The 22,118-nt window shown below is 49.1% G+C and overlaps 1 protein-coding gene and 1 long non-coding RNA gene across 5 annotated transcripts in view; one reads left to right on the top strand and one right to left on the bottom strand.

Annotated features, from left to right (window-relative positions):
* Positions 1 to 2,740: 2,740 nt before the first annotated feature.
* Positions 2,741 to 22,075, bottom strand: LOC131108770 (rho GTPase-activating protein 12). 4 transcript variants are annotated; one of them, XM_058060069.2, is made up of 18 exons: positions 21,953 to 22,075; positions 18,328 to 19,090; positions 9,599 to 9,868; positions 9,178 to 9,345; positions 8,237 to 8,317; positions 7,772 to 7,894; positions 7,113 to 7,187; positions 6,320 to 6,381; positions 6,129 to 6,210; positions 5,849 to 5,953; positions 5,684 to 5,782; positions 5,521 to 5,623; positions 5,143 to 5,265; positions 4,965 to 5,063; positions 4,551 to 4,628; positions 4,104 to 4,238; positions 3,681 to 3,786; positions 2,741 to 3,371 (listed from the first exon to the last, which is right to left on the bottom strand). In XM_058060069.2, exons 2-18 carry the CDS (start codon positions 19,003 to 19,005, stop codon positions 3,197 to 3,199), a joined length of 2,562 nt encoding a protein of 853 aa, XP_057916052.2. In that variant the 5' UTR covers positions 19,006 to 19,090; positions 21,953 to 22,075; the 3' UTR covers positions 2,741 to 3,196. The 4 variants fall into 4 exon arrangements, with proteins under 4 accessions (XP_057916052.2, XP_057916053.2, XP_057916054.2 ...); XM_058060070.2 differs by having other exon boundaries at positions 5,849 to 5,950; XM_058060071.2 differs by lacking the exon at positions 7,113 to 7,187.
* LOC144899587 (uncharacterized) overlaps positions 20,643 to 22,118 on the top strand; it is a 3,309-nt gene continuing 1,833 nt past the window's right edge. Inside the window, exons 1-2 of the long non-coding RNA XR_013627871.1 lie at positions 20,643 to 20,948; positions 21,017 to 21,116. This is a non-coding gene — a long non-coding RNA (uncharacterized LOC144899587). The remainder of the gene's footprint in view (positions 20,949 to 21,016; positions 21,117 to 22,118) is intronic.

Raw genomic sequence — 22,118 nt, 5'->3', positions numbered from 1 at the left:
CATAGTGGTGGTTATGTTTATATACTTATATATACTATATGTCTTAAATGGACATAGTATGTAGTACATAGTACATAGTGGTGGTTATGTTTATATACTTATATATATACCATATGTCTTAAATGGACATAGTATGTAGTACATAGTGGTGGTTATGTTTGTATACTATATATGGACATAGTACATAGTGGTGGTTATGTTTATATACTTATATATACTATATGTCTTAAATGGACATAGTATGTAGTACATAGTACATAGTGGTGGTTATGTTTATATACTATATGTCTTAAATGGACATAGTATGTAGTACATAGTGGTGGTTATGTTTGTATACTATATATGGACATAGTACATAGTGGTGGTTATGTTTATATACTTATATATACTATATGTCTTAAATGGACATAGTATGTAGTACATCGTACATAGTGGTGGTTATGTTTATATACTATATGTCTTAAATGGACATAGTATGTAGTATATAGTACATAGTGGTGGTTATGTCTGTATACTATATATGGACATAGTACATAGTGGTGGTTATGTTTGTATACTATATATGGACATAGTACATAGTGGTGGTTATGTTTGTATACTATATATGGACATAGTACATAGTGGTGGTTATGTTTGTATACTATATATGGACATAGTACATAGTGGTGGTTATGTTTGTATACTATATATGGACATAGTACGTAGTGGTGGTTATGTTTGTATACTATATATGGACATAGTACGTAGTGGTGGTTATGTTTGTATACTATATATGGACATAGTACATAGTGGTGGTTATGTTTGTATACTATATATGGACATAGTACATAGTGGTGGTTATGTTTGTATACTATATATGGACATAGTACATAGTGGTGGTTATGTTTGTATACTATATATGGACATAGTACATAGTGGTGGTTATGTTTGTATACTATATATGGACATAGTACATAGTGGTGGTTATGTTTGTATACTATATATGGACATAGTACATAGTGGTGGTTATGTTTGTATACTATATATGGACATAGTACATAGTGGTGGTTATGTTTGTATACTATATATGGACATAGTACATAGTGGTGGTTATGTTTGTATACTATATATGGACATAGTACATAGTGGTGGTTATGTTTGTATACTATATATGGACATAGTACATAGTGGTGGTTATGTTTGTATACTATATATGGACATAGTACATAGTGGTGGTTATGTTTGTATACTATATATGGACATAGTACATAGTGGTGGTTATGTTTGTATACTATATATGGACATAGTACATAGTGGTGGTTATGTTTGTATACTATATATGGACATAGTACATAGTGGTGGTTATGTTTGTATACTATATATGGACATAGTACATAGTGGTGGTTATGTTTGTATACTATATATGGACATAGTACATAGTGGTGGTTATGTTTGTATACTATATATGGACATAGTACATAGTGGTGGTTATGTTTGTATACTATATATGGACATAGTACATAGTGGTGGTTATGTTTGTATACTATATATGGACATAGTACATAGTGGTGGTTATGTTTGTATACTATATATGGACATAGTACATAGTGGTGGTTATGTTTGTATACTATATATGGACATAGTACATAGTGGTGGTTATGTTTGTATACTATATATGGACATAGTACATAGTGGTGGTTATGTTTGTATACTATATATGGACATAGTACATAGTGGTGGTTATGTTTGTATACTATATATGGACATAGTACATAATAGAGATACCAAGTAAATGATGATGCATTTCCATCCACCCATCCATTTTCTATCCCGCTTAATAGGGTCAGAGGGGTGTGCTGGAGCCTATCCCAGCGGCTGAACTGGTCGATGCTTATCCCTTCATGCCAAATGCACTGAAAGGAATCCTTTTGGTTGAAATATATATATTATCCATATTATGGAAGCAAATCCGAGGTATCCATGCGTGTCGGCCTGTGATGATTAGGAGTAGTGGAACTCTGTCATGTGATCAGCGACAGCTCGCAGGATAATAAACGGAAAGCTAAGTGAAGCTTTCCTTTGCTCAGCACTTTCACCGCCGGGCGCTTCTTAATCAAAGTTGGCACCCTGGCAATTACCTAATTAGACATCAATTAATTGGCAACCTTCAGGTCGGCTGCCGCGTATGACCTGCAGAGTCAGGACTAGACCAGAGATTGATGGGAGGCCAGGCTGCAGAGCGTCTGAAAACCATGAAGAAATATACTAGAGTGCTTTTCATAATTAACAGCTAGCAAAATAATTGATTGAGACAAGGAAGCTTAATCACTGCACTCAATAAGCATCTAGCAGGCCACAGGAGAAGCATTCATCAAAGGCTTTACGCTTGATGGAAGTAGAACAGAAGATACGCGCCTCGCTTCCTGTCATTATGCCGCTGCTTTGATCACGCTCCTATGCCGTACATACGTGCCCAGAGTGAACCCTCTTCCTGCCTGCTTGGAGGCCAGCTAACAATAAAAGCTAACTTTGGTGTTTGCCATTCTCTGACGTCCACAAGAAGCAAAACGTTTGGACGGACTCCACCCGTGGACGATGCTGCAGCGTGTGGAATAAAGCTGCTATTGTGGGAAGACGTGACCGGGAGCTGAGTGGAGGTTCATCGGCGCTGGAAGGACTCCCTGCGGGGCCCCAGAGGTGCTCGGCCCCCCCACAGCGGCCAGCACAGACAAACACGATGTTGGACAAAGAGAGCAGAAGATGCTTGTGTGCAGGTTTTAATTCAGTCCCAACAACAGACATGGGTTTTTCTCCCCTCCGTGGGGGTCAACACATAGGGGTGCGGGGGTGGGGTGACGGGAACACAATGTGAACACTGCTCCAGTTAGACCATCCATGTGCAAAACAAAACAAGACTACAAATACTTCCCACCTGAAGCACCAGGTGGCGTCACAGACACGGAAGACCACCACAGCTGAGAGTCCGGAGCAGCAGCCTTCAGGACCGGAGGATCCCGGAGGATCCCAGAGGATCCCAAAGGATTCAGTGACCGGAAACAAAAACCCTCAAATCCACCAAATGGCAACACGGTTCACGTGAAGATGCAAAAACTCATCTCGGTCGCTTGGAAGCGCCCACGCCGCTCCTTTCCTTCCGGGCTCGCCGGCGACACGCCCACTTCAGCAAAAAAGCAAAAGGTCTGAGGCGGGCCGCCGTCTACCTGCCGAAGATGCTTTCATACTCCAGCAGGATGAGCTCCACTATCTGGTTCTGGTAGACCATGTGGACCGCTATGTTGCCCGTCTCCGTCTCCGGCCGCAGCAGCGTGGGTCCGAACACGATGGCCACGCTTTGGGTGGTCATGCGGTTCGCTTCTCCGTGTTCGATCACCCTGTGGGGACACATGCAAGGCACGTGCGTCACATGTACTGTACACGCGTCACATACTATAAGGCACACGTTACATGAGTATACATTCTTCCTTCATTGGAGATGACATCCCTTTTCCCAACCAATCCAATGTCTCCAACATGATTCCCGTCCAAGTGAGTCCCATGTCCCATGCATGCAAATATGAGAATATGAAATCCAGACTGAAGCAAGAAACAAAGGAAAGCAAAAGGCTCCCTTTCACTCTTGGGCTGCGTCTTCCTCCTGGGGGGGAAAGATGAGCGAGGAAATGGGATTCCTCTTGGCTCACCTGCGCAGGTGTTTGAAGAGGACTTGCATGGTGTCCTGGTTGGCCTTTGGCAACTTCTTGATCAAGTCTTTGATGGAAGTCAATCGCTGCATGTAGTCGCAACATTCTGAGGCAGAGACACCATTGTCAGGCAAACAGCACCACCTTGTGGACGAATGCTGGACTTGGTTTAGTGGTGACCACTAAGGTGTGTTTCTTACAGTCCACACTCGTCCAATACATAGATATCATGCATGATGATCATCTGGCTGCTCATACAGTACTCTATATGGACTGTAGTGTTACTGGAAATGTACTGTAGTAGTAGTGTATGGCTACTATATATGTACTGTAGTGTTACTGGAAATGTACTGTAGTGGCAGTGTATGGCTGCTGTATGAAGGAAGCGTGTACGTAGGCGAGTGGCGTGATGAAGCGACGTACTGATGGCATGAACAAAGTCGTTGAAGGATCCATAAGTGAAGAGCGGTTCAGGAAGTTCCCGGAAGAACATCTTGAGTGCTCCCGTGGTGACGTGGATGTCCTCCCACTTACTGTCCTCCAGCTGCACCTTCTCGTCTGGAGGACACACAAGAAGTATTTCTAGCTGATAGGGATAGTACTGCAGTATTTCTAAGAAGATTAATGTATTCCACATCCTCCAACAGCAACTATGTCAGCATGGAAGCGTCTCTGACAGACGCCCTCTGCTTGACGTGGTCGGAATTGCACCCTGATCAGACCCCATGCCAAAGACAATAGATTAGAATAGATTAGGTTAGCCCCTCCCCAACATGGATGCTAAGTGCATTCCTCACACCCCATTTTCATGTTCAATTCCATAACATGCTGGGAGCCTGGCCCCACATGGAGAGCTAATGAAATATGTACCGTGATTGACAGCAAAGCGCAGCTTCTGAATCACCGCCAGGTTCCCGCTCACTCGGTACAAGCCGTCGATGCTCAGACCTGCACACAGCGTCAATGTACACGCTGGATCATAACATATCATAAACATATACACATCAGCATCAACATACACGCTGGATCATAACATATCATAAACATATACACATCAGCATCAACATACACACTGGATCATAACATATCATAAACATATACACACCAGCATCAACATACACACTGGATCATAACATATCATAAACATATACACATATCAGCATCAACATACACACTGGATCATAACATATCATAAACATATCCACGCTGTCATTTGATCATACTGTGCTATCGCTAGGCAAGCTAATAATGAGGGACGAGGCAGGCAGGTGATGTCCATCCTACCCGTGTTCTCCACGTGTTCGATACATGTTCTGACAAAGGTGGGCACGGACGTGTTCTCCCGTTGGCACAGGCTGCTCAGTCCGCATCCAAAAACCTGATCTGATCACAAAGCAGAGAGAACCTAATTAGCGAGGGCTGTTTGGCGGACACGACGTCGGCGTGGTCTTCCTGCGGCCACCTTTGATGTAGCCTTTGTCTCGCACCGCCTGGTACGTGGGTCGACGGGTCAGAAACTTCTTCAGCTTCATGCGAGTTTTCTTCTGGTCTGACGTGTCCATACTCACGGAGGTCTTCATCACCACTGTAACAAAACAGCAGATGGAGAAGATGGGTGCATGGTTACCGATAATAACATCTCAACCCTGATGTCAGCAGCCCGCACCATGCATGAGACAATAATAGCAGCGGGACGGTGACTATAGGGGTGTTATTTCATGTCTGCAGGGCTCTAATGTTAAAAATCGTACTTAGATGTTCCGTTTATGAATAATGAATCCTAGTTCATGGGAATTGGGTAATGTTCGCCACCATCAAGATGGATGAGGATAGTGCCCACCTCTGTTCTTCTTGGAGTCCCGCTGGTCTTTCTCCTTGTCCTGTTTTTCCGCTCCTGGAGATTCTGGCATGTCCTCCTCCATGGCCTCCTCCCACTCCCACGCCTGGACACACGTACGGTTAGACGCCGACTCAGAGCCACCAGTCCCAGCAAGTCCTCTCACGTGTGCGCTCATGGTCTCAGTCAGGGCCCGGTACCAGTCGCTGATGACGCTGTCAATCTCCGACTGGATCAGCAGCTCCGTCCCCTGGCGCGTCTTCAGCTGAGGAATAAGAGGCCGCAGGTGAGAGGAGCGTGATGCGCGGCTTGGTCCCGACGCCGTCGGTACCTCAATGACGTGCTTCTTGCTGGACTTGTCCTTGGGGGCCCAGTCCACTGACCCACCGCGCAGGTCCACGGTGAACTCTGGCTTGGATTGGGTGCTGCCAAACTTCTGAAAGGCAACGATGCAGAATGAGTGGCAAGGTCGCTCGCAGGTCAAGTCGGAAGAGTGACTACATTAAGTAGTCATTAAGTACATTAAGCCGCCACGGCAATAGGACTTGAGGAATGAGGAAAGGAGAAAGTATTGAACAGGAAGACCGGCGTATGCCGACATCCACACGTACCCAGCTGGTGCTGCCGCCTTGACCTTTGGCGAAGAGGAGGGACGACCCCTGCAAGACCGTCCATGAGGACGCCCAGTTCTTCCTGCGGGTCACACCAAAGTGTCATTTGGAATCAAACATCGTCAGAGAGGCAGAGACCGCCCAACACCCCTCCTGCCACACCCCCCCGCCCGTGCACCCCAGCTTCCTACCTGACTTTCTTGCCATTTTCTGTAATTTTGGTGACATTGAGGACCCCGCACTTCTCTGACGGCTGTGGAGGAACACAGCAGCCAATCACAAGCTGGCAGACACTGATGCTATGGCCAAGTCCCACCAGCAGGGGGCGGCCTTTCTTTTCACATTTTGGACTGCCGTATTCATCTTTAAAAAACAACTTATGGAGTGAAACATGTCAAATGGAAACAAAGGTACCAATTAGTATATTACACTATTACATTCTTTTCAAAACTACACCTTCTTTTTCAGTTCAGTGTATTCATTTTAATACACTTTCAATTACAGTACCTCACCTGGATGTACAGGTGGTATATTACGTGGATGTACAGGCGGTATATTATCTGTCCCTGTCGTGTACGTGTGATGATGTATGAGGGACGTGATGCCATGCTTCCTCTTCACGTATGAAGTTATGGTGGTATGGTATGGATGCTACGTTACTGCTGACACGCAGGATTAACACAGCTGACGTCTAATGTACGATGACGAAGGCCTACATATGATGGTCGACTTTGCCATGCGGATGCTAGGCTAGTGTTAGCATGCACACAGCTCCATGTTTAGCCTCTATGGTTATCGTCATGTGTGCTGACAGGTGGCATGGCATCACGTGTGGACGTCATCCGGAATGACGGCCGGCCAGGGGCCACATGTGCGTTGGCGACACTATGAATGTAGAGGATGTGGTCGGGTGGCGCGGCAGGAGATGAGACTGAAAGAGGATGAGCGGAAAGACGACGGTGATGATGGTGGTGGGGTACTAACAGTTGAGGGGTGCTTAGGAGACGACGGGCAGGAGTCGGAGTCGGGACAGCTGTGCTTGGGGGCCGGAGCACATTCCTAGCGGGAAAAGCAGCACATGATGAGTTCCTACTGTTCCCAAGATGAGCAGAAGTGTGCGGTGGAAGCACAACATGGACTGGCGGAAGAAAATGGTGTGTTAGTCCTGGAAGACGAGGCGGAATAGCCACAGGTGTCCAGTAAGGATGCGTGTTCGCCACGGGAAAAGTGAAAAGCTGGAACATTTAAAAGAACATTTCCTTTGACAACAGGGCATACGATCACCCTCTCTGGATAGGAAGTAAAAGTACACCTGTAAAAGTCTACGGCTGAATAGAAATGCTTTCTAAACATCTGCCACCAGGGGTCGCCAAACACCGGGCCGTTGGAGGGCCAAAGTTTAAGGCTCAATGACAAAAAAAAAACATTTAAAAATGCATTTGGACATAACGTCAAACATCAAATTAGGAAATACGGGCCATACTTTTATTTAAAAAAATCATCTCCAGCCAGAAATGTTCATGTCCTTTGTTGCGAGCAAGGACCATTCAACACACCATTGTGTGCACGCTAACCCCCCCCATGAAGAGCAGGGTGAAGCCTATAACGATGGTCATCAATAGCTGCGGTCGCAAACGTCCTACCTTGTCGTTGTGATCGAGGACGTACGTGCTGTGTCTCCACTTGGTGAGGACGATGGGGTCCGGCTGTTTCCTCTCCAAGCTGCGACTCTTGGGGGCCTCGCCGGAGTGGGGGGAGACGTTGTACTGCGTGGAAAGAGGAGGAGAGCTTCAAAGCTTTTCACTCGGCCGAGCTGAGCCTCCCCTTGAGCCCTACCTCTCCTTTGGCTGTCCACAGCAGCATCAGAGAGACGCCCCTCTCCCAGCCCTCCAGCGCCACACCCGTGAGGGGCCTCTAAACGTGTCTGCCTAGTCGCTAATCACTCAGGGAATGCCATGCGCTCCAAAGCCTCCAGATTAGTCATGTCATGAGCTGTTAATAGTGTCTCCTGTCGGCTTGCCAGGCCCTCACCACTTACATAATCAGGGCTGAAGGGGAGGCCTTCTATTAAAGGTGAGCATCTCAGGTAAATGGCGTGGGAATCCTACCTTTGGTAATTCCCATTCAGACCTGGATCCGTCAGCGTTGTAGTAGTACGGCCGGCCTTGTTCATCCACGTGCTTTATCCACTGAAAACACATGAAATTTACATTCATGCCATTTCTAAGTCAGACTTTTTCATAGTTTGTCTGTCAGTCAGGTGTGCCTTGTGTATCTATGACGTTAGAGTGGGCTGGTTCCTGGTTTTTGGCGACACCTGGTGGTCGCATTAATTCATTGCGTTGAGCTTGTTGTGACGCCATGCTTTGGTTTGGCGGTGAGATGTGTTTGGAAAAGGAAGGTATGATGTTCAACAGCCTATCCCGGATGTTGTTGATAATAACTGGATGGCACCACATCAAAATAAACAAATATATATGCTTTTTCCTTTTCATTGGATTCAATGACATTGGACATAGGATTCAATGTTCATAAATGATAGTTGGGCATTGACAATGGGATTTGAACACTATTATAGCCCTGTAAACACGTAATAACATCCCTATAGTCACCTTGACTCAACTACCACAACACATTGCTCAACTTGAAACAGCTGCCAGCAAGCAGGTTAGTGAGCTAGCGAGCTAACAAGTTATCATGCTAACCAGTTAACATTGATTTGATTTCTTCTAAACATAAGAAGCCAAGAACTTAGCACCTCCACGCAGGATGGAGGAGATCTGATTTTCACTCTATGATGAGACATGCGTGGCTGACTTGGGTGATGTCACGTCAGCTAACGTTGCGATGGCTTCATTACTGCCACCTGGTGGCCATGTCGATATATGACTAATAATAATAATTATTTCCTTTCTGAGGAAAACCAGCGATGTAGTGAGGGAGCAATAATGGATGACCGTATTTGCATTTCATCAAATCCCCTTTTCGCTTTCTGGGGTGTTCCAGTGGTTGGGGGTTCAACGCCAGGAACAGACTGCACGTACTGTACCTTCTCTTGGGTGTATTCCGAGACGTAGAGCGTGTGTCCGTGCTCGTCCAGCTCCTCAGACCAGCCTCTAGGGGGCGAGCCGTACTGGCTGTCGGACTGACTGGAGTGGGTGCTGTGGGTACTGTGGGTGCTGTGGGAGCTGTGGCAGTTTTCTTCTGACGAAAGCAGCTGTTGACACAAGAAGCAAAAGACGCACGTTACGACTACTATTTCCTCTCCATGTACAAGTGGAATGTTCTGCCAGTTCGTGAAGGCCAACCTAGCAGACAAAAGACACCAAATGTTCAGGAACCTTTAGTACCTGGGACTAACGGATACCTGTGGGAACCTAAAAGCCACCTGCCAGCCTCGCCAACTACCAACCCACAGCACCTACCAGGTAGGCCAACAGCCCCACAAAGCCATATGGGCCAGCACTCACCTCGCTCTCCGCTGTGCCTTGACTCTCTCCTCGGAAGCTGCTGGTGCTGGCGGTGTCACGGGTGCGTGGCGGCTTCCACGTGCGCTCCCCCGTGGCCCGGTTGTAGTAGAAATGTCTGCCGCTCAGGTCTTTGTGGGTCTCCCAGTCACCGTGGATGTGGAGAGGAGAGCCGGACGGCACGGGCGGCAGGCTGGACTGGGAGATCTTCAGCTCCTGGAGGTTCGTGTAGACCGGCGAGTCCGAGCTGCCCTGGCCCGTCGGCGATGTCGTCTGGGAACGGAAAGAAGCAGACAGAGGCTCAGATTTGATCTTTACTTCAATAAATAAATAAATGTCAGCCACTTTTAAACTTCAGTGACCATGATCAGACACGACACAAACATCAGAACGTCTGCAAAAATGCTCTCTTTATTCTTGGCAGGCCGCAGATGACCCCCCCGATTTAAGATGCACCATATGGTAGGACCTTGGTAAGTCCGCCTTTCCTGGCAGGTCACTATCTGCTACTTCCTCCAGGTTCATGCTCATTTCACGCTTCCTGGCATTTCATACATGACATGTAAGCTGCTAAAACCACCACACGTTTACTTACAGATGGATGTGACTTTCAAGAACAATCCAATAACCATGAAAGTCTCTTCTCTCATCCCAGTAGTATCCATGTACATCTTAAAAACCATAAGAGCTGTGTTCCAATCACTCGTACACTGACTTGCACCAAATAAGCACATTTGCCAAGATTGCATCACTTGGTCTTTTCCCCGCAGGTCACCTTGTGTCTGCAGATCCTCACAAACACCCCATCCTCATCCTCAGCAGCTCTGCCATAACCTCTGAACGAGCGCTGCATCGTGACGCCGGGTGGGCGAGGGGGGCGGGAAACGGCCGTCGCGTGCAAGATGGACGCAGCGACAGCGCCGGAAGCAAAGAGGAAGAGGCGCTTTCTATCTCTCCAGCAGCAGTGGCCCAACAGGAAGTGGTGGTGAAACATGAAGATCTTCTCTGTAAGATGAGGTAGGTCCGTACGTTGGGTAATGTCTTGTGGCCCAAATGGATGCCCCGCAATTATACTCAATAATCGTCACATGTTGCCCTCACACGGGAGGTCATGGTGGCCATTTAAGGGCGCAGGCTCGGTAGAGCTGGCTGACCGGTGGAGACAGCCAGCCAATGGCAGCGTCAAGAGGGGCTTGAGGATGGGATGCGAGGCCCCTGCCAAGCCGATACAGCAATCCACTTGGCTCCCTCTCTTCCTTTGTCCTACGTGCCCCCGTCCCCCCTTTCCCAATGCATGGTATGGTCATCCAATGTTGGTCATGTTCTTCGGTGTCCCTTTGCCCCCAGACGACACCCCACTGCCTCCTCTTTCTCCCGCTGCTCCAGAAGCCATGATGCTGCTGCTGACAGCCGTGTCGATATGACCCCATTAACCTACATTTCCACCTCAGCGATCATCAGCCACGTCTGCCCCCCCTCCAGCACCACCATGAGGGTGAACATTCTGCTCACGTCAAACCAGGCTGCAGCGTGGACGTCATACGCAGCTCAGGAAGCCGTAGACGAGGCGTGAGAACAAGACGCACACAGTGAGTCGCCGTCTTTGCAGTCAGCCTCGCTAGACAAGGCCGGACCGCCGTGCACAATTGACCTTTGACTCGACCCGACAGCAACAAAATGGCAGCTGAGTTAAAGCAACTTCCCTTGCCAACAGGCAGAGGCTGCTATACTTCTACTATAACACCGATGCATCATGGGTATTACTTTCTGTTAACTTGTTCACTTAGTCACCATGCTATCGCTAGTTAAAATCAAAAAGGAAAACAGCTCATTCCTTGCCTCAAATCTTCTTGGCACTTCCTGCCTGAGATGCATCATGGGTGCTCCACAAAGACGGACTCCCGAGTGTCTGACAAAGATGCGTGTTTCACAGACTCCCGGGTGACTCCAGTAAATCAAATACCCGATTCATTACAGTGAGTGACTCATACGAAGCAGGGTCGGTAAAAGGAAGGGCCCGAGCACTCTCTGTATACTCTCTCTATACTGTAAGCTTGTGGTACCCGGATGCTCGCATCCTGGTACTATACCTTGGACCATCCACGTAGTGCTTGCTGTAAAAACGATTTGTCTGGTTGGTGGCAGGCATTGCAAAGCCTTAGCAGCCTTAGCAGCGCCCCCCCATCCCTGACAGCTGACAGTTAAGCCTCCAGTTAATGACTAATCCTGACCTAATGCCTCCAGCGTGATTGGTTTGAGCCAATTACACAAGGCCGCCTTTCGACGTGCTGATTGGCCGGCTGGTTCCAAGCAGAGATGGAAGTAGTAGAAAAGTAGCCTTTTGGCAACAAGCAAGAGAATATGACAGCAGCAGGTATTTCTCCAGCTTGTCAGCTCGTAGTTTCCCTGTGAGAGGACTTGAAGATGGCCCATAGTCTCCCAGCGTTGGTGCTGGATCAATTCCCAATCAAGTTGCAACTAGAAAGCAAAGAAATCCCTAAAAGCCAGCAGGACGTGAGGGACAGCATCACTGCTACAGTCGGTACAGCTTCTGGATCAGTGGCATGGAAAAACAAACACCATAGAAGACCCTTCTGCTAGCTTGATGTTGATGTTCTCCTCTGATGTCCGATTATTGGGGTTTCCAGTTTGCAATGCTAAGATTAGATTGAGCTCCATCTCTCCCCAATGGCCACCGTTCACACCCTCAATATGGAGGATGACGATGCAAGATGATCCATGAACACATGGACTGGGAGTCACCTTGGAACCTTCAGCCTGGCGTCAGGCTAGAGAAGGAGTTTCCAGGCTGCGTGTTGCACCTATGAGAGGCGCGGGGGCGCAACAAGAAATCATTTGGCAGCAGACGTTGACCTGCATCAATATTGCTTTTGAACGTGGCTTTACCGCTCTCAGTCATGACCACAGGATGAACCCGGAGCCACTTCCTCTCAGGAACATTCATTATGTTGGTAGCCTCAGGTTATTTCAGGCTGTGTTGTTGCGACACAACACTTTCACTACTTTCAGCAAATCCCAGCTGCAAGGGAAGGGACACAACATGGATAGGGATTCTAACAGCAATGCTTTGCTTGGCTGGCATTGTTTGCTTTGTGGTCCCCTATCTTGCTGCCTAACAGTGAAGAGGAGCATCTAGCAAGAGGAGTTCTCTGGCTGTGCTAATGGCTATCACTGCAAAGCACCAGTAGTAACGTCCCTGGGCACGGTCCCAAGACCAAACACCTGGTCTACTTTTTCCTCAGCCAAGCAGCCTAAGCTTGACGAGCATTGGCCGAGCTGGCCGTGGGTCAAGACAGAAATGTTGGCTACTCACGAGGTAGTTGGGGCTCCTCAGGTAGGAAAACATGGTCCAAAACAGCCGGCCCTGCCAGGACTGAGGACATCCAAACAGGTGAGAAAGGACAGACGTGGCTTCTACATCAGCCTCGCGGCATTCAGACACCCGTCCCGGTGATTAAAGGATCTTAAGAGATCTATCCGGCGCTTAAACGGGAGCGCTCTGGCAGAGAGACACAAAGACTTCAGCGTCAGATGGAGGAGTGGTGCGAGTGGAAAAGGACCAGCGTGGATTGCTTGATGGGCTCGGCCATGCTCAAAGCTCCCAAAAAGCCCAAAGTCGGTCACATTTTGTGACCCGCAGTCACCAGGCTAAAGTGAAATGTGAGCTGGAAGACTTAGACTCAAAGCAAAGGATTTCAAACCAAAGCCAAAAGATCAGGTCGGTGACTGACAGCAGATAGCCGACTGCTTCCCCTCAGACGAGGTCTTACTGCTTGGCCGTTCCATCCCAAGTACGGCGTGAGTCCGAGATAAGACCTGGTCCAAGATAAGACCAAGACTCCATGGACTCCCCCATGCAGATCTTGACTAGTCCAATGCTACACGTACAGTACATGTGACAATATGGTTGCTTGTCAATGCACTGCGGTCATTTCTTCATGGAGGACCAACACTACTTAACACATTACTATTTTCTAGTAACAGGTAATCTCATGAAGTACTATTTCAAACGTCACATTGATTTATTACAGACTGCTATGGAAACCTCTGTGATCCACGCTCATAGAGATGGGACCTTCCTGAATGAGTCGAGTGTTTTCAACGGCTCTTTGAAGTGGCCAATAAGAACCAAGACCAGGAGTCGGCAACCTTTACTATCCGCTGTGGCGACCCCGTAAGGAAAAAGCCGAAAGAAAACAAACAAACAAAGTAGTTGAGATGAGAAAAGATGAGCTGATGGAGTACTCTTGCCTAGTATTGGAGATAAACCTACGTGTCAATGATTTTCCGTGCCGCTGTTTTGAAACCATCTCTCATTTATTTTTTAGAAACGTGCAATAGCTCTACGAAAGCATGACTTTGCCTCCATGTTTACCTGGTGACAGAGACCTGAACAGCATCCCGTCTGCTCATCCAGCAAGGACCTCTTCAAGTCGCAGATGGCTGGCGTGATGCCAGCAGCACATGTTGACCCCCCTGAGTCAGGTTGACAACGGAGGGCTTCCATCCAACACGACCAATCAGGTGAAAGCCATGAAAGGTGTTTTGCCTCCACCGGTGTTCTTGTCATTTGATATTTGGAGTCATGCATATGCTAGCAGTCTCTCTTCTCATGTTGCCGATTTCTAATGTTTCATATTCATTCCTCCTCATGCGTGCAGGATGTGACCCACATGGCCGCCACCCTCCTCCCCCACGGCAGCACCCAGAGGTCCTGGAGCTCAGTCGCTCAGTCGCTCAGACGCCGGTGAGTCTTTGGCATAGTTGGACATCCAGTATTCAACGTACATGGATACAACATGGATACATCCATTGGGAAGGCACAACACGGATACATCCATTGGGAAGGCACCAAAACGCATCGTAGTCAAACGTTTACGTCCCACTTTAAGCGTGTTGCGTTCAAAGACCCCACATCCTTCAAGTAGAAGTCACATCCTTTCAGTGGATTTGTGGGGCATGGTTCTGACCTTGGCCGCATGGTGCACAAGTGTTTAGCATGCAGGCGATGGGCATCTCTGAGTGGAGTTTGTATGTTCTCCCCATGCGTGGCTTTTCTCCGCTTTCCAGCAGCTGCGGGTGGAAAGCAACCATTGTGGTGGTCCATGCCAGAGAGAAGGCTTAGTGTCTACACCGTCCATCACGTGTTCACGGCATCAGCAGCCCACCCGCCCACCAGTTATCCAATTAGCGCTCGCTATGTCTGGAGCCAGGACTGAGAACGGAAACCACATTTTGGACATCTATTTCTGTGACAGCCAGAGCATATTTTTACGGCCGTGTAAAGCAAGCGTGGTCTCCAGACTCATCCACAGTGTTGTCATTGTTTGGTGACAGCAGCCGGTGGAAGGTTCCGAGCCTGAAAACAGAGGCTTTGATTGAATGGAACGCTCAGTATAGAGTGTGAAAATAAGTGTGAGTCACGGGTTCACCACCTTACAAAGATACAAACGGCCCATCATCCGTGTGGTGGCACCACAACAAATCTAGAAACATCACTTATACATTGAAGTACTTCATCCCCTAGCAGAACAAAAGCACCCCAAATCTCAACTCATTATGTGGACCCTCTCCACCATCACGGGCAAGACCAAAGAGCTGACATCAGGGCTGTAGACCTGCTTAAGACCCCCAACATGAAGCTTGGTGAGAAAATCCATCACTGGTGGGTGGAGCTGCGTAATGATGTCAAGAGAGTTGGGAGCAAGGTTAGCAAGAGAGGCCCGCGCAACAGACGCCACCGTGACAGCGTCATGAGGCAAGTGCGGCAAAGGCAGCGTGTTGGAGGACAGCTGTGAAAACATCCAGCAGCGCTTGCGTACCCGAGCTCCAGCAGCGAGGTCTTGGTCGTCCCTAACGCCAGATGAACTGGCACGGCATAAGAAAAGGTGCCGGCAGCTACTTCACTATGGATGGGACCAGGCGTGGCGCCCAAGACATCCAGGCACCAGGATGTCGGAGCTTGGTGGCAAGGAGGGCAGCAGGAGGAGGATGGGGGCGCTTTGGGAAGATAAATCACTGCTCCCAATGAAAAGCAGAGCAGTGGGCTCTTCTTACCTTCTCAGCACGTTGCATCGCCAGGCGGGCCCGCAGAGATGCACAGTGGCTGACGGGAGAGGCAGGGACCGACCTACATCCACCAGAGGAGGGAGTGATGCTTCCCCAAATCAATGCTTGATGGACAGCATCATCACAAATAGCAAGGCCAGGATCAAGAAGTCCACGTTAATATGCATATTCCATCCTTTAGAAAGGGAGCGCTATGGTTTGGGAGCAGCCCATACACCGTGTGGAACTGGTTGCTGATAAATCTGTGTGTGTGCACGTGTGTGTGTGCACGTGTGCACGTGTGCGTGCACCAAGGCAAGAATGTCAAGTATGCAGTGAAAAACAAGGCCAGACCTCTTTTTCAGCTGCTCCACTGGCACCAGAGTTGACGGCCACGGACCCACACTGGACATTTTTAACCCGGCTTTCGTGTACATCGTTCACATCATTGACAATCAAAGACTGCTAATCTCTTCTACAACATGTCAGACATCTGGCCCGGGGGGGTCTGTGAAACCACCACAAAGACTAAGTCACTAATGTTAGCCATGGTTACGGAAGGAAGGGTTAGGAAGGTTAGCTTCTGTAGAGTATGTGTGGAGAGCTTCCATTCACCTTCAATCTTCTCCTTGGGAGAAGAACAATAAAGTTCCTCACTATTCATGATCCCATTCACTGCTTCACAATGACTGCAGTCAATTGTTGTACTAGCAGCAGTAGTAATAGTAGTAGCAGTACCAGTACTCGTGGTAGTGGCTGAGCGAGTGCCCGGCCGAGCGCTGGCTCCACCATGGCCAGCACAGAGCGCCATCACATCTTCCACTTGATGACACGCCATTGAGAGAGCAAGTCGACCGTTTGGTCCCTGGCACGTTACCACGGGGGAACAGTGTGCCCATTCATGATGTCACCACGCTTTGCCAGCACACCATTCAAGTCCCACATCCACTTTGTCTTCTGTGGAAACAAGATCCCGATGCTCAGGAGCGCCACGTGAAGCCACTAAATGGCAAGAAAGGACAAATGGGAAGCACACCTGGAGAGCACGGCCACGTCCAGGACATTTATTTAGCTAACAATTCACCTTGCTAGACTGAACATCTTAATACTTGCAGGCAGCAAAGGGAAACACTAAATATCTTTAGTAAGATGATGACATGGGATACACGCCTACTGTCGCCCTATTCCTTAATGGCGTCCCTGGAAATCAGAAACATAAGACCTATTAGTCATAAGACGTCACATTGCGCCATGCAGCTACTTGTTGTTGACTTCCTGTGTTGTATAGCACAGCTAGTTAAAAAGAAAAAGAAAATCATCCTGGATTATTATTTTCAATGTGTTTGTAAACTTGATGGTGTAGCTAGCATATTAGTATATTTAATCTATAGCTTATTTCATGTACATTTCTAGACGGTAATTGTACTTTCTGTATGTTGCAGTTACCACAGCCATAGATGCACGACAAGGAAGCCGCACTGAAGCAAGAAAAGTCAGCCTCACGAGTTGACTTCCTCGGTTGGCTGTCAGGCGTTGGAGAGGCCAGTGTTCTCGTCTAAGTGTAACGCTACTGACACCTGGTGAGCACTGTACAGTACTACACCACAACATACTTCAATGAGTCTTCTGAATGTCTTGTAAGATCATTGTTACATTTATTTGACTTCATTTGGCCATTTCTACATATGCTTCACTTAGAAAAGTGACATAGCTTCAATACGCATATTTTTCACCCAGAATTCAACCATGAATTATTGCTCCAACTTAATCACAGTGGACCGCCACAAGTAAATGGCAGTATGGGTAACCCTGCACTGACCAATTTCTAATCAGGAGGATCATGTGGTGATGAATAACGAGCTGCTCAGCAAATCAAGCGCTCCCTTTTCCTCCAGCCTGTGACATCAACATTAGCCAGTGGTAACTTCCCCTGAGCGCCCTTGGAAACAAGCATCCGCCTTCCCAGGACGACAATTCACGTTCCGGGTGTACCAAATGCTCAGCAAGGAGGGGAACACTAAAAACATCATCAAAAAGTGTCAAATGTTAGCCAAATACCTCCGTGGCGGCACGCCGGCTGCTCAGGGCGTGTGCCCCAGTACAGTGCACCTTGCTGGGCCACCCCCCCCCCCCCCCCCCATATGGCCATACTACTTCTATGCTCCTCCCGGCAGTAGTGACATGTTGGTAGCCATGTCATGATATGTCAGTAGGGCTAACCAACAAATCCTCATTTGTTCCAGTCCTCCTTACCCCCCCCCCCCCCCCAAGTGTGCACATACTCCACCTCCATCTGCATTTCAAACAGTAGACATGATGCTATATTGCTAGCATATCCGCCTTGGGAAGCACAAAGTTAAAAAGGGATGGTGCGGTGTGGTCTCGTGTTTTGGGTGGCTTCACATGGCATTCCCAGTGTTTGACGGGGTGGGGTGACGGGGGCTCCTCCATGTGACCTACTTTCCATTCAAGGCCGGCTGTCTTTGTTGGCGGCACGATGGAGGAGGATTCTGTGCAACAAAGACCCCGCGCTTCAAACAAGCTGACCCCGCCTCCAATACGCCACCCCAAAATTGGGGGGGTTGCCTGCCTCGTTTCCACAAAGACGCAGCACATGAAAGCCCCCCCCCTCGTCTACCAAGTCAAAGAAAGCAGTACCTCACCTGCATGTGTTCTGTTGAGCTGCTGCTGAGCTCATCCCCCGACTCGCCGTCGTTGTGCAGCTTGCCGAGCCCATTTCCTGTCTGCTGACACTGTGGGGGGGTCTTGTTCCGGTCTGGACTCTGGTTGTGGTCGCCCCCGTCTTTGAGCGGAGGCGAGTCGGCTCGCGTGCGTGGCAAAGTGGAGTTGCTGGCGTGGTGATGGTTGTTGTTGTTGTTGTGAAGCAGCACCAGCTCGGCCACCACCTTGCAGTGATGGGGGCTCCCCAAGTTCTGGTTGGCGTCCTTGACCGGAGCCGGCGGCGTGATGCTGTCTGAAGGCGACGGCGTGGAGGAGGGCGAGGAGCGGCCAAAGCTGGACATCTCCGGCTGAGGCCGGTTGATGTTCTCATTAGATGCCCTGCAGATATCCAGGACGGTGGGCTTGGCCCTCAGGGTGGGCTTCTGGGGGGGCATCAGGGCTCGGCGCACCTCCCTGACGTACTGGGCTGGCACGTAGAAGGCCTTGGTGCCCTCCTCCTTCCTCACCTGCCACCAGTCCTCGTTGGTCTTCTTCACCAACATGTAGGACTCCCCCTGCCGGATGCTCACCATTTTGTCCTTGGCCTTGTACTCGTAGTCGTACTCCACCTGGACGTAGACCTGACCCGGGGCTGTGGGGGGTCCATCTCTGTCAGCCATGGCTGCCAGGCAAGCGTCCTTCACTCCGACGTGCGCCGCTCAACCGTCCAGGCCCAGGGGGCTCTTCATGTCCGACCGGGGCGGGCTGGGGGGGGTAAGGCGGAAAAACATCAACAGCTGTGGTATCATAAACGTAAACAAACATAACACAGGAAGCTGCAGAAACATCAATACGCTGATCCTTCAGCAACGTGGATATGCTGCCTTCATGGACCTAAACAAACGTGAGCAGCAAACGGGTGTCCAAACGTTCCCATCAAGGTTTTCCATCGTACGTACAGAAATATCAAAAAATGTAGACGTGCTAACGAGTAGTGTATCTGTACTAGGGTGGCAGGTATGCTGGAGCCAATATATATGATTATATATGACATATTTTATTCCATTCCAAAAACATGCTAGGTTAATTGGCCACTCCAAATTGTCCATAGGTATGAATGTGGGGGGGGTTGTTTGTCTATATGTGCCCTGGGATTGGCTGGCCACCAGTCCAGGGTGGGACAGCTGGGATAGGCTCCAGCACCACCCCAACCCTTGTGAGGATAAGCGGTATAGAAATAGATGGATGGATAATACAGCATCTTGCATATCTGTTTATCATTTATTTTTGAAATCATGGAATATTTTTCCTCATCTTGTAAAAAACTTTTCCTTTCAATATTGTGACTTTATTCTTCTGTTTCAACTTTACTCTTGTAAAATGATTTTCTTCTTGAATTGTATTTTTATGTGCCGTGGGCTGCCCTGGGCCACACTTTGGACACCCCTGCTTTACAAATCCGAATGAACTTTTTCCACTTTTGTCTTTTTTTTATGTTGTAGAACAAAGGAGAAAAGAAGCGCTTGATTTGCTCATGCGAACCCACCTTCTGCGTACCTACGGCACCCCCCAATGAGGGCGGGCGGCTGGTAAGCGATACGGCGGCCTGATAAAGGATCCCCCTGGGTGCAGCACAACCTGACCCGACACAGGGGTTCCCATGACGACAGACACTCTTTGGAGCTGGCATTCCTACATCCTGCATCCCAAATACCGGCCTCATCATTGGCCATGGTGACTCGTGAATGAAAAGACTTGTATTTGAGATGATACCCGTGTCTTCCGTCCACCTGAAGTCCACTCCGGGACCCCCCTGCTGAAGGGCAGCCCCCGGGTTCAGATGCTGCTTCCGCCTGCCCAAAATAGCAGCCAGCAAGGATCCTGCATGAGCAGGAGCTTTTAGCGAGGCGGAAGAAGCTGCCGCTCGCTCTTAGAGGCCCAACCTCCTGCAGCGGCTCAGACTGACAGCCTGGCACCCAGAATAGATCTACGCTGGGGGAGAAACCTCATTCAGCACCAGGAAGAACATGCGGTGTTACGTCATAAGCAGGCCTCCTTTCAAGGAACGCTGCTGAACAATGACCCGCACAGCGTAACCTCTCCTGGACATCAACACGTCTAGACGCAGGTCACTTCCATGGGCCAGGGGACGCAACTGGAGGCTTTTACCTGAAGGCTCCATCCCAGTCTCCAGCCTCCAGCCACGATCACTGAAAAAGTCCTGCATGACGAGTGGTCTTTGTGCTGCTCTATGCGTCTCCACAGTAAAACCCCAACAGGCCAGTACTGACAATGCAAGGATGCAGCCATCGTATGTGTGGAATTCTTTAAAGGGCTAAGAACCGCTTAGGTCCATGTCTTATGTACATGTCTTATGTACATGTCTTATGTACATGTCTTATGTACATGTCAGAACAAAGCTTGGTTTGATTATGAGGGATTAGCAGGGGGGCCAAGGTCTGACCGGATTAAAAGGCTTGAGCGCCTGGGACGATAATTACTAATTCATTGATCATACAAGAAATATAATAAACTATTCTTAAACGACAGAGCCTGCTAGCAGTCTTCATCAGAGTGACGTGACGGCTAAGAAAGACAACAAGACGCCATGAAGGGACAAATGGTGGACCACATGAACTACACAGTCTTTTTTGCACATATTTGGATATGTCATTTTGTTTTTGTATGCAGGTCCACCCTGGCGGGGGGCGTGCTGACCAGATGCAGACGATGTTCTTCAGAAGCAGCAAGAACATGGCCGACTGCAGTGCAGCGTGCAGCCCAGCAACAGGTGAGACCAAGCAAAAGCACCAATCTACGGCAAGTCATAAAGCACGTGTGCCAAGCCATGGTGTGCAAGCCACGGTGTGCTGAGCACCGGTGTGCCAAGCCACGGTGTACCCCGCCCCTCACCCCCAGTCAGCTGGGGTAGCCCCCTGCCTCAGTGTCGTAGAAAATGCCGTGCATTGTAAGAAAATAATGCCGCATCTATACCAGCACCTGTACCTTACTTGGTGTGCAGCAAAATAGCCCCAGGCCGGGACCCCCGGTCCCCAGCCCCCAGCCTTTGTCCCTGTCCTTCCTCCCCTGCATGAGCAGCATCCACTGCACTCCTGCATCACTACATCACTCTGCAGGTCTGTGCTGCACCACCATGCTCCCGTTTCCTCCAAAGGAAGTATCCAAGGTTCATACACGGGGGCTAAGGGACGAGGGAACGTCCGAGGGGGGGCATGGGGCGGGGCGGCAATGCCGCACAAAGGCATTTAATTCATGCCTTTTGGTAACAAAAGCCACCCAGAGGACATTCCTGGATAGTCGGGGGCGGCGAGCGATGGCAGCCGAATAAGGAGCACCCCGAGCGGGCTCGAGCAGCCAAGCACGCCGCGGGAAAATCTCCCAAAACACCGGACGTGTTCCGCCAACGCCGCGCTTTCTACTGTGAGGCGTCCGGCATTTGGAGCCTCAGCACGACCACTATGTGGCCATTCCTAACCGGGTATGACGCCCGGACAAAGCACGGCAGGTTGGCTGATCCACAAAGACGCATTAGGACACACGGACAGCCTTCAATGCAACACAGTAGGCCGCCATGGCGGCACAAAGCTCGAAAAGACAAACACCAACCTTTAAAACTCTTTATGCACCTGAGAGATGTTTCGCCTCCCGACTCAGTATCGGCAGTCTGCAGCTTCCATCGGCATTGTCCTTATGATCCGGAGTGGGCGGGGCGATTCAAACATCGATACATCGATACCGACGTGATGAGATTTGCTATTTTTACCAGTTCGAT

The sequence above is a fragment of the Doryrhamphus excisus genome, linkage group LG7, assembly GCF_037039965.1.
Source record: "Doryrhamphus excisus strain RoL-2023G ecotype Guam linkage group LG7, RoL_Dexc_Guam_v1.1, whole genome shotgun sequence".
Classification (NCBI taxonomy): domain Eukaryota; kingdom Metazoa; phylum Chordata; class Actinopteri; order Syngnathiformes; family Syngnathidae; genus Doryrhamphus; species Doryrhamphus excisus.
This window is presented reverse-complemented; position numbering and strand designations above follow the sequence as displayed.

Excerpts from the sequence above, each read along its gene's own strand:
- LOC131108770 (XM_058060069.2), bottom strand. The coding sequence starts at position 19,005 with ATGGCTGACAGAGATGGACCCCCCACAGCCCCGGGTCAGGTCTACGTC. Across the intron at positions 5,624-5,683 it reads CTGAGACCATGAGCGCACAC|GCGTGGGAGTGGGAGGAGGC; the intron begins GTGAGAGGACTT and ends ACGTGTGTCCAG. Across the intron at positions 5,064-5,142 it reads AGACAAAGGCTACATCAAAG|ATCAGGTTTTTGGATGCGGA; the intron begins GTGGCCGCAGGA and ends CTTTGTGATCAG.